This window comes from Corvus cornix, chromosome 5 (genome assembly GCF_000738735.6).
Source record: "Corvus cornix cornix isolate S_Up_H32 chromosome 5, ASM73873v5, whole genome shotgun sequence".
NCBI classification, from domain to species: domain Eukaryota; kingdom Metazoa; phylum Chordata; class Aves; order Passeriformes; family Corvidae; genus Corvus; species Corvus cornix.
Genome location: NC_046335.1, coordinates 4,395,106 through 4,411,881, shown reverse-complemented (window position 1 = coordinate 4,411,881; position 16,776 = coordinate 4,395,106). Strand labels below are relative to the sequence as shown.

Sequence of the window (16,776 nt, the reverse complement as noted above, 5' to 3'; positions counted from 1 at the left end):
TGGTAACACTTTCCTTTCTTCAAAAATATCAATTAAACTCAAGTTGCTTTGAGTTATGCATTTCCAAACAAATTAACTCCTCATGGGAACCATAAAGCAAATCTCAGCCTTACCTTCTCTGTCTTTCTTTTTTAATCGTTTCCTTCTCCTGTCTATGGTTGCTACTTCTGACTTCAAGGACATGTAGTATTTTCGTATCTCCTGTAGTTTTTCTTGTAGGAAGGAGATCCTTTCAGTGCTGCTCATATTGTCCAGTTCATCTGTAAATGGAAAGAAGAGAAAAAATAACTTCATCAAAGTGATTTTAAACAAATGAATGCATTTCTTAAGAGGATGTAGGACACAGCATGGAAGAAAACCCATTTCCATAACTATGCTAGAAAAGGCCCACACCTAATTTAGAATGCTAAAATTTGCATGTCTTTCTTTCAGAACAAATTTTCTCACAAATTCCCTGTAATCAAGTCTTTGCAAGAATCCTTACTGAGCTGGAAGCTCCATTTGTACACTCTGGGTGAAGCATTCTGGTGGTGGTGCTTCTCCCTGTGTTTGTCCTTCTCTCCATCTTTGATGTGAGGGGAAATCACCCTGGCAGGGGAGCGGGAAATCTTCTGTGGTTTGGATGCATTGATGTGTTTGACAGGAGTACATTTACTGGAACTGTCCAGAACAGGGAGGTCTTCACTGTCACTGCTTTGTCCTGCAGGAAGAAGAATTTAATTTGGATTTAAAACCTCCACCTTGACATTTTCACAATTGTGGTTATAATAAAAAAATAATGATTAAGAAAAAACTGACATTTCTTGCTCAGAAGATCCTAGAATGCATCCAAGGAATAATGGCCTCAGATTCTATGAATAACCTGACCAGACACAACATGCACTGAACTCTCAAGTGTAATAATCATGGTTGATGCAGGAGAATTCAAGGGCTGACTAGACCTAGTTAAAAAGCGATAGCCAAATTTCTTTACAGAAAGAATAAATAAACATATCAAAATTAGAATATTAGAGCACTGATAAACTATCTTACATCACCTATTTTAGCTTTCTAATAAGAGCAGACACTAAAATCCTTTTCTTAAAGATTATAAGCCTGTACTACTATTGGTAGGTAGCACATGATTGTATTTAGTTATCAAACTGCTTTACACATCTAAAGGAACAGTTCTGAAACATGACTAAAAACAACAGAAGTTTAACACGTAACTGAAAATTTTTAGCTCATATATTCAAATATTTTAGATTCCCACCATAACTGCCAAGTTTTCCCCAGGCATGTTAAATATATCTGAATAGTGTATGTCAGATAATTACTATTTTAGTCTGATATTTAAAAATATAACAGTGTTGTCACAAGGGCCAAAAACACTGACTCATTCATGCAATGATTGTCAAAAATTTTGTGACAGGAGGGAATGTCCTTAAGCTGAAGGAGGGCAGGGATAGATGGGATATTAGAAAGAAATTGTTTATTATAAAGGTGCTGAGGCCCTGGCCCACGCTGCCCACAGAAGAGTGACTGCCCCATCCCTGGCAGTGTTCCAGGCCAGGCTGGATGGGGCTTGGAGCAACCTGGGATAGTGGAAGGTGTCCCTGCCCATGGCAAGGGGTTGGAACAAGATAATTTTTAAGGTCCTTTCCAACCCAAACGATTCCGTGGTTCTACGAAAAATGAGCTACAGAAACATAAAAATCCAGATTTCTATAACAAGTTATGAAATAGTCAAATGCTTGAAAGAAAAGCTGGACAGGATTCCTTTGGATGAAAAGCTGTTCTTTAGCAAACATTTTTCCATACTTCATAATGGCAATTTTTTTGCCATGAGAAACACCTATTGTAAGACTTCAAATGTGCCCTCTCCCAAATTCATAATCAATCCAATACATAGGCATAATGGTAAATATTTAGTAACTGCTAATATAAATAATAATTTAGATGTTTTTCCTAAGTAAGTAATATAAAATAGCCAAGAGATTTCCCAGTTACATTGCTACTGCAGAGCTCAGAACTTCTCTCCAGTTTATCACCAATAACCAAGATGATTAAAATTAGAAACCTTGAGAGGGAAGCCCCATCCACTGGAAATTAATTGTAACAGTGAGAACAGTAGGCTCTTACACATGTTTACAGGACAGGATAACCTTCCCCCTCCTCCCCCTGCAGGAATATACCTGTTCCATTCTTTTCATTTTTGGCTGCAGCACTGGTTCGCTTTGGAGTTCGCTTTTGCTTTTTTGCCAGTGTTCCACTATTACTGTCACTGGGTCTTTTTTGACCTATGAGAGAAGGAAAAAAAAAAATCAAAAATAAAACATAAGACACCTCAAATACTTCTACTACTAAAAAGCTCTTTTTATAAGCAACAAAGAAGTCTAAAACCAGACAAGCTGAGAGAGTTGAGGCTGTTCAGCCTGGAGAAGAGGAGGCTCTGGGGAGACCTTAGAGCCCCTTCCAGGGTCTAAAGGAGCTCCAAGAGAGTTGGAGGGGGACTTGGGACAGGTTGCCCAGAGAAGCTGTGGCTGGCCCATCCCTGGCAGTGTTCCAGGCCAGGTTGGACGGGGCTTGAAGCAACCTGGGATAGTGGAAGGTGTCCACGCTCATGGCAGGGGATTGGAACAAGACGGGTTTTGAGGTCCCTTCCAACCCAAACCATTCCATGATTCTATAACCAGAAGACACAACAAACCAGCCATTTTTAGCCAAGTGACACCAGTCTCAAGACACCTTCAGCAATGATTCCAGCAGGGAATGACTCCTCCAGGAAATGCTCACCTTTCTCTCCCATCTCCCTCTCTTGCCCGGCGATGCTGCAATTGCTCGACGTGGTACTGGCTTCAAATCCATTGGCAGACTCGCTCTCACAGAGACCTTCCTGAGACTCTTCTGCCACACTGTCCACCTCAATGGTCATATCACTCTCACTCTTGATGCTGCGTGACTCGTCCTGGCTGAGGGCCAAGGGAGAGGCCACCGGGAAGCTCGAGGTGACGGTGGGGGCTAAGGCAGAGGGGGCAGAGTTGGAAGCATTGGGGTCTGGCTTTTCTGCTATTGTGTCTTCACTGCTGCTCTTCTCCTTCTCATCCAAGTCATCCAGGTCTACTTCATGGCACAGCAAGGTTTCAGGACCAATCTGAGGCATTGTGTCATCTTCATCTTTTAAGGGAAGGCTCTCGTTCGCTTCGGCTGGACGTTGGAAGCTGTCGTTCCTCAGCTCTGGGCCGTGTGGAACCGATTCCGCCACCAGGGATGGCATCTCCTCGTTTTCAGTTCTGAGGGACTCCTCAGCATTCAGCCCTCTACATTCCTCTGCTCCAGTACATTCATTGGTCCTCTCTTCAGATACAATATTTGGCACTTCCATCTCACTCTCTCGTCGATTTCTCTTCTCAGGTGATGCCTGTTCCAAAGTTTTCCTTTTCAAAAGCTTCTTATCTTTTGTGGAAGGTTCTGTTTCACTTTCAGTAGTGCTGGAAATGTCTTTACAGTCCAAGGAAGACACATCTAATCTTTCAGGTTCTGTAAGAGACTCATTTGCCACCTCTTCCTGGCTTCCTGGTGCAATCTTTGCATTCTCTAATGACAGATCTTTTGTCTTGCTCCTTCTCCCTTTTCCCTTAGGTGATTTTTCAACCTCTCTTTTGATTTCTTCCATTTGATCTGTTTTATTTCCAAAAATTTGGACAATCTGTTCACTTTCCTCAACTTCCAGTTTCAGTGTTTCTAGTGGCTGTACTTGAGTCCTGTCATTTTCTTTCAACGCATGAGAAATCTTTGGGTTTTCCTCATCCAGCTTCTCATCACGGAGTTTTTCACTTTTTTCCAGTTCTGAAGTTTCTGGAGAAAATTCTTCATTCAAATTCTTTTCAGATGACTCATCTGCTTCACTGTCAGATGTGCCAGAGTCTAAAAAAATTTTTAAAAGAAGCAAACAGCACCCTTAATAATTAATTACAACATGACTTCTTATTTGAACCTCACAAAAAAAACCCTATTTACAGTAATCTGTGGTGTCAACATCAGTTTACAATAATTAATATTAAACTTAAAAAATCCTGTATTATTCAACACACTTGCTACAGTTCTATTTTTACCTAAAATTTCTGCAAAACTGCAGAGTTGAGGGAGCATCTGGATGATGCTCTTAACTCAGGTGATTTAGTTCAAGTCTATGATTGTCCTACTACTATTTCCCAAATAATCCAATACAAATGAATTACATTTTATAGCAGCAAAAATAGTTTTACACATTCTCCTGATCCCATGGATATTGCCTCCTCCATGTGACAGTACAAAACCAAAAATCAACACTTCTCCCCTCCGTGCAGAGGAAAAAACCCAACCCAAACCCAAAAATAAAACCCCTCTACATCCCATTATGGACTCATTGCTAAGCTATTGTACAAATGATGCACCACGCAGAGAGCAGGCTTTAGTACATTACCAGATTATTCAGGGATCTGTACTAAAAGGAGACCGTGATTTCATTTCAGCTCTTGTTCAGAGAGGCTTAGAAATACCAAAGATGTTGCTGCCATTTGTGTATAATTAACTGCTCTGCTGGATGATGTAGTATTGAGGTTGAAGACTTAATTAGCACAATTAAGACTATCATTATAGCACTGGATTTGGTCTGTTCAGGACTGAAAGGGTCTGGCTGAAGAACATGGAATCACTTGTACAGTCACTGCTCCTCAGTGCACAAACTGTGCTCCTCAGCAGTGTCAGCTCAACTACTTCCTCAATAAATTTTACAAGGAGAAAGGAAAAAAAAAAAAAAAAAAAAAAAAAAAAAACACCAACTAAAAAAGAAGGTAAAAAAAAAAAATAAAAACCAAATCTCTTTTCAAAAAGGTACTGAAAAAACCTCCATAACATACACAGGGCTGAGATCACTCACCGTTTGATCCTCTATCAGAATCAAACATTCCTGAGCTACGTCTCGTCTGCCTGCGAGGTGTTGCTAAAATTAAAATCGAAAGAATTAATGTTCATCGAGCGGAACGAGCGCCGAGCGTTTGTGCTGTGGCAGCGCCGGCCCCGAGGGACCTCAGAGCTCACATGCAGCTCCAGGCCACAACTCCACCAGGGCACCACCAGGGCACCACGGGGACCCTGGGATGCAGCTGGGAATGGTGGGGAGCACACGCTGCTCCCTGCACCTCTGGAGCCGGATTTACCTTCACTGTTGGGCGTTTTGGGGAGGCTGCAGGACGTGTTGGATGGAAGAGTGGATTTCAGAGGGGGCCGCCCACGCTTGGATTTTTGTTTCTCCTCGTCCTTCTTCTCATCCTTCTCACCATCTTCTTTATTCTGCAGGGGACACAACAGATTTTTATTAATGTTTCACTGCTGATTATCAAACTTTTTGCTCTATTAAAAAACTACACTGTGGATGGAATAACTTTTTTTCCTTTTAAACAGGGACAGTGCTAGCCATTAAATACAGCACTACAAACTTATTGAAATCATTACTTTTGTTTTTTTCTTCTGCTTTCTCTTTGGTCCTCCTTTTTCCACAGGCCAGATAATCCGATCAGCTTTCACCCATTCATCATACCTGAAAGAGAATAACAACGTGCTGTTATCACTGCACATAAAAATGTTGTTTGAATAGGAGGATTAAAAGAGTTGAATTACACAAAATATTCATTAGGTAGGAAAAGGCCAACACCAGGCTGGACAGGGCTCAGAGCAACCTGGTCTAGTGGAAGGTGTCCCTGCCTGTGGCAGGGGGGTGGAATGAGATGGGCCTTAAGGTCTCTTCCAACCCAAACCATTCCATGACAGCAGAGCATGTATTTACAACGCATGCAGCATCTGGCCTTAGAAAGATTAATGACATGTCTAGTCCAAAAAAAAAAAATCTTACGGGATGAGGGAATGAAGGTACAAACTGCCTTGTCTCTCACCACAAAGCACGGGAACACTCAGGGGACTGACTCAGTTCCACATCATACACGTGAGACAGTTTTCACCACACCATGCCTCAGCAGGAAAATGTACCCTTTTTTTGAAAGGTAAAGTTTTTCAATTATGGCAACAAACTGGATGAGATTCTGAAAAGCACAAACACACTAATGCTCCTCAAAATCTCCTGAGGTACAAATAAGGTAAAGGGACACCTGTAAATATTTGGGGAATATTCCCACACTCAAACTTCATGTTGCCACAGAAAGAAATTTGCTTATGGATTTGGAATACCACGAGTCATACACCAGAAGTATATAAAGTAGCATAAAGATTGGCTACCAGGAGAAGCATTTTTACAATCACAGTTAACATTCAATACAAGAACATATTTTGCTGCCAAAATTCCAGTGCTTAATACACTTAATTGTAAATATCTTCACCGTTATCAATGACTCCTTTAAAAGAAAGTCTGCTAGTGCTAACACTGACAGACACAATAAATATCAGGGATACTCCTGGAAGGAGTGAGGATTACTAAGCCAGATGGACACTTGGAAAAATACAAGTATATTCTGACGTTTCAACGCAACACCATGAACAAAATCACTGACATTGAAGAGTGTGAAAGAGTCAGAGCCTGTTGTGTTGAAAATTCAATTTGGAGTCACGCCACTGACCAGCTCCCACTTTATTTCCTTAAAAACAAAAATTTCTTTTGTAAAAGCCTTTGAACAAAGAAATGTTATCCTCACCTTACATTCCAACCGTAGTAATGAACTAAATATAAAACTTCTCCATCATCAATTTCTGTGCTTTTAATACTGGCTTCATAAATTTTTTGAGTCTTTCCACGTCCATATTTTACTTTCACTTTGGTTCCAGTCAGGCAGGGTTCTGTGTCCTCCTCATCCTCTTCACCTTCTGATTCTCCTTTGTTCTCAATTTCTTCCCTGCAGTAAAATGCCCACTAATTAGCAACAATCATATTTTAACATTTAAAGAGAGTAGTCAAGGTAGAAAAAGGCTGTGAGAAAAAAATAAATTCATTTTCTGCACCCTGTCCTGTCTCTGAAGCTCGCTCAAACAGATTTTTTTAAATCAAGAACAGGACTTAGGGAGAATAAGGCTAAGTGCCAAAAATATCCAGAAAATTATATTAAAATTTAAACATAATTTATAAAGTGCGCAACTACCTCAAAGCTTATTTTTTAAATTAATATTTTGATTATACCAAGAGGAATAAAAGTTAACTCAGTGTGTGTCTCCTGAACAGGACAGGAAGAACTAACTTCACTTTTTGAAAGATTTGATTTTGACACATTATTTATAAAAACAGGTTCTTTTACAATTTGCTTAACAGGCTACAGTTTATGAACTGCACCTAAGTTTGAAATGCCATCATAGTGATCTTCTCATGGATACAACCACCATTCCATTGGAAAAAACCCACACTTACAAGAGTGTTTAGCCAAGCTTAAGAGTGTCTGCACAGCTCTTTATTAGATACATCCACCTCTTATTACACCTATAACTACTATTTAAATATTATACTCAAACATATGTTCAAGAATTACAACCTAACCCATTTTTAGCTATAATTACCTCCCTATTTAAGGGAGAATTTAGCATAATTCGAAAGTTAAACTACAAAAAATGTCAGCAAGAAAGAGAATACTGAGAAGAACTATGGGCTTGCTTTTAATGAAAAATATTTGCTGGCATTCAGTGGAAGATCAATTACCTTGTAGCAAGCAACTCAGAGGACAAGCAACACCCACATGCTTAAAGGAAACTCTTTGATGCCTAATCAAGTGACACACAATAAAAACAAGGAGCCTGTAGCTTCACCAGCCATCAGCAAACACTTAAAAGGACAGGAGAAGAGGGATTTGCCATTTCTATTTCAACTGCCCAGGGTAGTGTCTTCAAGCTGTTCCCATCCTCACAGCATCTGGCAGACTTACAGCCTGGTCAGCTTGGTGTCTGGAGGTATTGGTGTGATAAAACACCAACACAGCCTTGGCAAGTAAAATGACAGTGAAAAATACTGTCTGGCATCGACCACAAAAAGATGCTTCCATAAAGTACAGCAGGCTCTATGGGCTTGAAATAAAATGTTCCCTTCCCTGCCTGTCTGAGTGAATTAGCTTTCTGATTTTCACACTTCAGTAAGATCAAGTCTGCGTTCTCCTGCCTGAAGAACAGCTCAATTATGGCACAGAGAAACTCAAAGGAAGGTGATACAAGTTAGTGCTTACCTCTCCCTCTGCCTCTCTTCCTCTTCATCTGATTCTTTATCAGAATCCTCCTGTTTTTTAATTTTCTTCTCTTTTTGCTTTGGTGTACTTTTCTTCCCTAGTGGAGTTTCATTTTCTTTCTTTTCTGCATTCTCAGGTGTTTCCTCTACATCTTTGTTTTCTTTGTTACTGTCTTTTAATTTCTCTTGGGTTTTATCCTCTTCACCATCTTTTTTAGCAGGAGTTGCATCTCGGGCAAGTCTTCTTCGTCCCTGGAACAGAAATAAGATCAGTTTAATGACTCCTGTCACCTGCTTTTTCCATAACCTCTCCAAATCTCAGCAAAAACGAGAGACATGCAACTCCTGTTGAGAAGAAAGGCTGGAGGTGACAAAAACAACAAAATATTCTAAAATATTAAGATCAAAGCTTGAAGGTTTTGTATCTGGTTCATCTGGAATAAAGAGGATGAGTTTCTGATTAACTGCTGGAGGATTTCAGGACATTTGTTCAGATGTTTGTTGCTTTGATACAATGGGCCAAAATGTCTTTGTTCACCTACAGCAATACATTATTTAAAGTGCTTGTACAGGAGTACTGAGAGAAGACATCTTCCCCTCAGCATCTTCAATCCTGACAGTCACCTGTGGACATCATAGTCAGAAATTTGTCAGCTTTCAAAAAACTTTAAGTATCCCATTTTTAAAAGGCACTTTGAGTACTCAGGCAGTTGCTGCCTGGGGCTATCTGCAAGTGATTCTTGGAGATCTAGCACAGGATTATAATTTGATTTATTAAAAGTCTCTTGATAGGATCATTGTTTTTAGGCAGAACAAGGAACCAATTATTAAAAAGACAAAAATTCTTACATTTCTTTATCCTTTTTTTGAGTGTCCTCAAAAAGAAAAACCAACTCAAAAATAAATGAACAAACTAAGAACAAAGCTAATGTCATGGCAGGAAGTTCTCTGAGGCTGATGCAGCTTGGAATAACCACTTCCATTTAGATAGAAATATAATACATACTAGAAGTCTCAACTTGTTTACACCATGTCCTTTCATCTATTGATTTATAAGGCCATATATTTGCTTGAAAAGCTGCTTTGCAAGAAGTACTTTAACAGAATGACATTTTAGTGGAACAGAATCCTTAGAATTTGAACAATTTTAAAGTAGCAATTCTTGTCCTTCAGTAGTCATGCTCTATTAAGGAGCACAAAATGTTCTTTTAACGTAATTAACTGAGTGCTACAGTCATATTCCAATACTTCCAAAGTACTGCTTGTATTCTCTGTGGTGTTCAGTATCCACCAGCTGATGGGTCACTGGTCTGATCTATATAACTACTAATGCAACCCTCACCTCTACAGCATTTAAAGACAAATGAAGGCTAAACTTAATTGTTCCTCTCTCTGCTTTTGTCTATATACTGTAATATTTGAGTGGGGTTTTTTTATTAGAAAAGAGACTGTGATAAAAACCAACTCAGAGAAATGGGTCTTCCTTTGATTCTTAGATCCACAGCAGGTTTTTGACATTCCTGTTTCTTGCCAGAAGGCTCCAGGTTCCCTGTGCCTGTGGAAATCCTCACCCACAACCAAGACTGTCCTGCTGTGTTTCACTGTTCTGATGATACACAGCTCAAAGCAGCTCCCAAGCCATCCCTGAACCACAGCACATCCAACACAGCCTGAGCAAATCCCACACGTGTGGAATATGAAGGAATAATCAAACCTGATTCTGTTTCTGGGTAGAACATAATTAACAGTTAACACTCACAGAACTCCACACTTGCACAAGTGCACCAATTCCAACATGCAATTGCTCCACAGGGAAAACTCATTATGGAAACTGCTCACTGTACAAAGGGGCTTTGTTAAGGACTAAACACAAATCAGTTCAAACCACTCACCCTTGGGGATCTTAGCTCAATTTCTTCTTTCTCACTTTCACTGCTGGAATAATTTTCTTCTGCTTCTTTTTTAACTTCTGTTGGGGGCATTTTTTGTTCCTCTTTCACACTCTCCTCCATTGGTTCCACGTGTTTCTGTGTGTCTTCTATCACTTTTGGTTCATTGTGATGGATGGTCCTAAACTGAATGTTTGCAGAACGGCAATACTCTTCGAAACCATAAAGATACCTACAGAGACAAGTAAGGTCCCCTTTTTATTTAATGGCTCATTCTCTATTTATTAAAGTGCACAAAACCTATTTTCCTGCTCAGTAACTTCAGGAAAATAAAAAAAAATTAAAATAACAACAACCAAACAAACCCAAATAAACAAAAATAAAAAAGCTAGAGAAGATTTTGAAATGAAACAATTCTGCACACAAGTCAAATGGTAAAAAAGAATACAGAGAGGTGCTTCCCACATATTTAACTTCATCCCCAGACAGTTAAGAATTCATGACAGTAAAGCCATGCACGAGCTTGTACTCTGGTAACTCCTGTGCACACTCTAACCCAGTTACAGGTGAGAGAGGTATGAATTAGCTTTTTCCTCAAAGAATTAATAAGCAAGTTACAACACTATCACTGTCACAACACATTTTCATGTGTCCAAGCAACATCATCATTATTATTTCCACTGTAACAGCAACCTAGTACACACTTACCAATTATTCCTTCTAGGATAAACACTTTTCTCTGTAAAATACAGACCTTAAACATGTGCCCAGTTCAAATCCCTCTGAAGATAGTATCAATATTGTCATCTTCATCAAATTAACATGAGTTGAGTCATTAGTCATCCCTATTTCCAAATTTCCTTAGGTTCGAGTCAAGAGAACCTCATTCTTCCCTTTTACTCAAAAAGCTCAATTGTTTCGTGTCAAACTTCCAGGAGGATAAATAATAAAAATAATTTTTATTTAGAAAATTAGCTTGAAAAATGTCATTGCTAAAAGGTTTCCAATTCAAAAGTTACAACACAGCTGAAAAAGCGAGGGTCAGAAGAAAGACTTATGCATTTATTCATGATTTTACTACTTAACACTGTCACATCCACCATAGCAAAGTCCTAAAGCCATTATTCTACAAATTCTGCAGAAATTATATGTAAATATACAATCTGAAACATGTCTTTTTTCAGTTAACACCTTTCATGAACTTAAAGCAACTGGTATAAAATTCTCCTCAATGCATACGAGATCTAGAGATTGAGCAGTCCATTCCTGTTAATTGCCTTAACTTGCAAAACTGAATCTGCCAAAGCTTATTTTTAAATTTCACTGTTGGCCTCTGAAATGGCATCAGCACATGAGGAAAGTGCAAGTTTCTTGATAAGGAAATGAGCAGGATTCTCATGTCTTGGAGCAACAGGAACTTGCACAGCCCTGAATACTCCCTCCTTTCCTCCACCATTTCAATCCTCAGCACTGGGAAATGCTCAGAACTGTTCATTAACCGAAGGGTATCGGCTGCTGTCCCTAAACTATCAAAAATCTCTTGAATAATGTACAGGCTACTGTTAGGAAAAAAGAAAGGAAAAATGTTTTCACCATTATCCAATATGAGGACTTACTTTCTATAAGCAGTTTTTACATTGTAGGAAGCAGCTGAGTTCAAAATAGGAATGCCAAGGTCCATATAAATTTGCTTCCATACAGCACCACTCTCAATCTTTGGGGGGAAAAAAAAAAGGAAAAAGGAAATTTACAGGTTTTGTTTAGCAAGAACATTAAAGAACAGTATCTAACAGACCCACAAGCAAAAGACTTTTATAACCATTGAACAGTCTGGGTTGGAAGGGAACTTAAAGCTCATCCAGTGCCACCTCCTGCCTAGGGCAGGGACACCTTCCACTATCCCAGGTTGCTCCGAGCCCCATCCAACCTGGCCTGGAACACTGCCAGGGATGGGGCAGCCACAGCTTCCCTGGACAACCATTTATAGATATGAGTGAATAGACATATTTAGTTCAGGGAACATCTAACACTTACATTGTCACACCCACCCTGCTGATAAACCAGTCTAAAAAGTTTGAAGAGATTAAGGTCCTTGTAGCCCAGAACTGGTGGTTTATTGATAGGAGTACCTGAATAAAACAAAACAGAAACAAGTTATCCCAAAGAACAGCAAGTTGCCTCTTCCATTCCTTTAGCACACATTTGATTACAAGTATCTTTCTGCATTTTAAAAACTGAATTAGCTTAAGGTATGTCCCAAGTCAGTAGTTTCCAATCACCAGTTAAGGCATCACCCTCTTTTGAATGCACCATTATCTCTGGGTGGTTTATCAGCCACCCAGGTTTATTAACAACCCCCATCCACTGGCTGCATCCATCCACTGCTCCTCTCGTGAGCAGGGAGGACAGCCAGAACTGCAGGAAGCTCCAGAGAACACCTGAGGAATGCAGGAATAGAGCAACGTGTGAAGAGATGAACTCAAAACATTATGGGCTGAAAGGAACAAGGAAGAAGCAGAGATGTTGGATTAGAAAGAGAAACTCAGGCAAATTGTCAGAATGTGGAAAAGCACAAGACCCTAACTGGACATGAATATTTGGGACAGTTCCAGGGAAAAGAAAGAACTCAAATCTGCTGAGTGGCAGTGACATAAAGAACAGTAATTATTTGCAAAAGGAGAAACCAAAAGTGACTTAGGGCAAGTGGCTGCACATGTAGACAATAATCCTCCCAGCAAGGAAGAATATAAAACCTCTTCCCTGCTGCTTCATATCTTCCTTTATCTTCATGCAATTATATTTGGAGTCATTAAAATAATTTTATAGGACTTTGGGAATACTGTCATGATTCCAAGAATCAAAACATTTATACTGAGAGAACAGAATGTAGAACTAATCTAGTGGGAAGAGAAATCTTTATGTAAGGACAGAGAAGAAAAATAAAAAGCAAACAGGTAGGGGGAAAGTCCCAGTCCTGAAGAAGTCCTGCACATTGCTGAATCCTCATACTGGCTTAAAGAACATTTCATGGACTGAGTCTTCAAATTCAGCACACAAATGCTTTCTTCTTTTGCCTTCACAAGGTCCTGACATCCCTACTTGTTCTGTAGTCTATGAGTGTTTAAGGAAGAGAAGGAGAAAGGAGGAAAACAGGAAAGAGGGAAGAATCAGGCTACATCCAAGGAAAATTGTGGATGAGCCCAGCAGCAGAGTGATTTCTTTCCCCCCCCAGCTTAGCCTTTTATTCCCCTAAGGCAGGTTATTCTCCAGAAACACTGGTTATATACACAGGAGGCCTCAAAATTACGTTGGATGAGCTCCAGAACACTGCTATAATACATGCTCAATTTCTAAAGAACTGGTAATATTGAGCAGCTTTTGAACTGTTCTTTTGTGATTCTGTGGTCTAGAACACACCTCATTAGAAGGGATACAGACCCTCTTTTACAAAGGCAGCTTGATTTCCCCATTAATTTTAACAACCCCCCCCCAAAAAAAGAAAGGGGGAAATATTCGGACTCTACAAGCACTTCATGTTTTACCCTTAGCTCTCTGGTTACTTCAAATTCAAACACATCAACATTTTCTGTACTCTATGCTGCTATGGAAATATCATTCACGTAACTGCTGTCAAGAGAAAAGAAAGATTAAAAAAAAAGGAAAAGGGCACCTCTAATCAATCTACCTCCATACCAAGGCTACTGCAGGATGAACACAGTATTTGAAATACAGGATTGAAATGGTGACTTCATGAGTAAAATGAATAAAACCAATATACTCTAAAAGACAAAACTATCTGCAGGCTTGAATATATTTTTTTAAAAGAGGCATAAAACATTCCATTTTAGTGTCAGTCTCATCACAACTGCAAATGCCTTATGCAACAGCAGCTCTCCCAAGCAGCAGGTACATCCTGCTCCCTATGCAGAGCACATGCACTTCTGATACAGGTCTGAAGCCAAGACTTCAACTATTCTGATTTATTAAGCCTCACTTAATTCTGTAAAGACAGACGTTTAAAATACACTGTTTTATTTTTCTAGCTACAGGATGAAATAGAATCTTTTAAGTTGTCTCTTCAGGTATCACTGCTCCATTTGTGCATGGTAAGAACAGTTCTGCACAGAGACTTGAGGATGGCAAATCTCCTTTCTCTGCTGGTTGGACTTCACCATCCATGAACAGACTCCACAGCTTCCAGCCTGGGATTAACAGCAGCAGAGCTCTCAGCCATGGCTGTCACATCCAGAAATCAACTGAGGGCTTATTTAACAGGCTGTGAACATTAAGAACGTCTTTGTGAAAGAGAAACAAAACCAAAACACCTCAGGGAGGATTTGAGTTCCCTTTGAGTGCTGTGCCATTAAAGAAGTGGACTGGAGATTTAAAAAAAAAAAAAAGGAGTAAAATTCAGCCTTACCTCTGTCTTCCATAAACTTGTAAAGCTGTTGGAGGAAGTTGTCCCTCTCTTCAGGATCAAGCTCTTCCTCAGGCTGTGAAAATAAATGCAGTCATAAATGAAAACAGCAAATATGCAAAGTAACCATTTATTTGTACAAAAGCCTAAGAGCAAGAACTAAACCCAAACCACTTCCCATTTGGCCCTGAACCTATGTAATGGTGAAATATGCAGAAAACAACATTTACTCAGAAAGACTGAAGTGGTACCTCAGGAGGAATAAAAGAAAATGCAGGTCAGGGAAAGCATCAGTCCATGACAGAATGAATGAGTGACCCTCAAAATGAAAACACTAATACACGTAGCATACCTGCCTAACACAGAAGAGGTCTGGTATTTACAAGACAAAGAATTCACAGGAATCCCAGGGGGTTTTTTGGTTAGGTTCTTTTGATTTGTTTGGAGCTTTTTTGTTTAACTCATTTTCCTTATCCTGACTTCTGCTCAGGTTGCAGAACAATTTTTTCTCCAACCATACCTGGATTTGATGCTCCAGACAGTATTTATTTTGTAATTAAGTTCCAATGCTTGATTTCAGCTCATATTTGGAAAAACCTTTAAAGTGACTTCTATAATCTGTTATTATTTTAACTTCCTTAGTTTTACCTTTATAACTTAAAGCTTCAAAGAGATAAACACTTATTAACTTTATGGCAAGCAATCCACAGCATGAAATAAAGATATTCTTTTATTCCAGTGAAAGTCATTAAAATAAAGTAAATTTATTGGGGTGTGGAGGAGGCAGGGAAAAGAAATAACATCCACGTATCTTCATGGAATTTTGAGATTCTAGCAGAGACCAAAAAAAAAAAAAAAAAAAAAAAAAAAAGAGGAAACCTTTTCCCTGCAATGCTTTCTGCATGCCACTTTCTTCCTGCCAGCCTGGCAGTTTGCACAAGGCAGGCTGCAGCTGTCTTGAAGGAAAGATGTACAGTACGTGTCAAAAAATCTTATCATTACATTATTAAAAATAACAGGAAAGTGACAAGCAGTTCCAGAAGGAAACCAGAACAACAATTTAAATTTCAGTCATCTCTGCATTCGGTAAACTTTAAGCTTCAAGGCAGGGAGATAGGCAGGGAAATGGGGATGTACATGCTAGTGGCTTGCTAACCAGAAAGCAATCTGCTCAGCATCAGAATGAATCCCAGCCCTGCCTGCTTCACCGAATTCTGAGCTTCTAAACCCAACAGGGCTCAGCTACAATCAGGCAGAGACAATATCTGTGTCTTACTTTACTAATTTTTCTTGGGGAATAATTGGAGGAAATTAAATGTGTAATCACAACACTGTACAGCATCAGTTACCATTTGCTCAGCACATTATGGGGATTATATAAGGAGAAACAGTTATCTATAGAATTAGCATGCTCTTCCAGGTTATCAAGTGAAGTATTGCTATAGAAACCACAGCTTTTTTCTCTCTATCTAGACTGCAAAATAACTTCAAGATCGAGAAATTTCTACCGTTTACTGTAATGTTTAGTGACTATAGGCAATTCAGCTCAAACTGTGCAAACTAAATACATCTAAGTAACAGTAAACATTCAGAATTACTTCTGAATAGTTAAATTAAAGCCATTTCTTCAGTGTGGGCACAATGCCAAACCAGAACTGTGGGTCAGAACAGCAGACATGTAGGTTAGAAATACCAATCTTGCAGCCAGAATTTAACTCTTCCACTGAGACTAAGTACTTTCAGCTGAAGAAAAGCAAAAAGGAAAGATGAAAAGCTTTATAGGCTTGGGGGCATAAAACCTGTCTGCAATAATCATCCACCCGTGTGAGATATCCCAAATTCTGCACCTGCTTCTCTCTGTTGATGGTGTATGAGCCCACTGACAGAGGGAGTCTGAACTGTGCCTGGTACTGATGCCAGAACAGGCACCAAATCCTTTTGAGGAGTCACTTGAGTAAGACGTGAGTGACTGTCACCATAGAATAAATCATGGATCAGCTGCTCCTTTGCTTCTGGCCAAAATGAGAAAGACCAACCCTCCATGGATATGCTTATTGCAACATGAGGATAAGATGTCATTTTTTTACCAGGGTTATCCGTTTGGAACTGGACGTAAAAGAATTCCCAAGACTTTCTGGTGTTGTGATTTAGAGCTGAGTTTTACTTTAAATATATCAGCCATCATAAAGTCATAGAATGGGTTGGGCTGGAATGGACTTTAAAGACCATCTAGTTCCAACTCCTCTGCCATAGGGGTTCATCTAAGCTCCTGTAAATCTGCACCCAAATCAAGGAAACAC

General features: G+C 39.4%; 1 protein-coding gene across 3 annotated transcripts in view; it reads right to left on the bottom strand.

The window, feature by feature from the left end:
* The window catches only part of ARID4A (AT-rich interaction domain 4A), a 47,553-nt gene that overhangs the window by 3,201 nt on the left and 27,576 nt on the right, over positions 1 to 16,776 (bottom strand). For 2 of the 3 annotated variants that reach the window (XM_039553410.1, XM_010396524.4), the window contains 13 exons: positions 14,480 to 14,552; positions 12,094 to 12,188; positions 11,676 to 11,773; positions 10,063 to 10,291; positions 8,172 to 8,422; positions 6,666 to 6,863; positions 5,476 to 5,560; positions 5,181 to 5,313; positions 4,901 to 4,963; positions 2,776 to 3,906; positions 2,175 to 2,279; positions 485 to 700; positions 114 to 260 (listed from right to left, as the gene is read on the bottom strand). In XM_039553410.1, coding sequence (XP_039409344.1) covers positions 114 to 260; positions 485 to 700; positions 2,175 to 2,279; positions 2,776 to 3,906; positions 4,901 to 4,963; positions 5,181 to 5,313; positions 5,476 to 5,560; positions 6,666 to 6,863; positions 8,172 to 8,422; positions 10,063 to 10,291; positions 11,676 to 11,773; positions 12,094 to 12,188; positions 14,480 to 14,552 — 2,824 coding nt within the window. The remainder of the gene's footprint in view (positions 1 to 113; positions 261 to 484; positions 701 to 2,174; positions 2,280 to 2,775; positions 3,907 to 4,900; positions 4,964 to 5,180; positions 5,314 to 5,475; positions 5,561 to 6,665; positions 6,864 to 8,171; positions 8,423 to 10,062; positions 10,292 to 11,675; positions 11,774 to 12,093; positions 12,189 to 14,479; positions 14,553 to 16,776) is intronic. The other variant, XM_039553411.1, reaches the window with a different exon arrangement.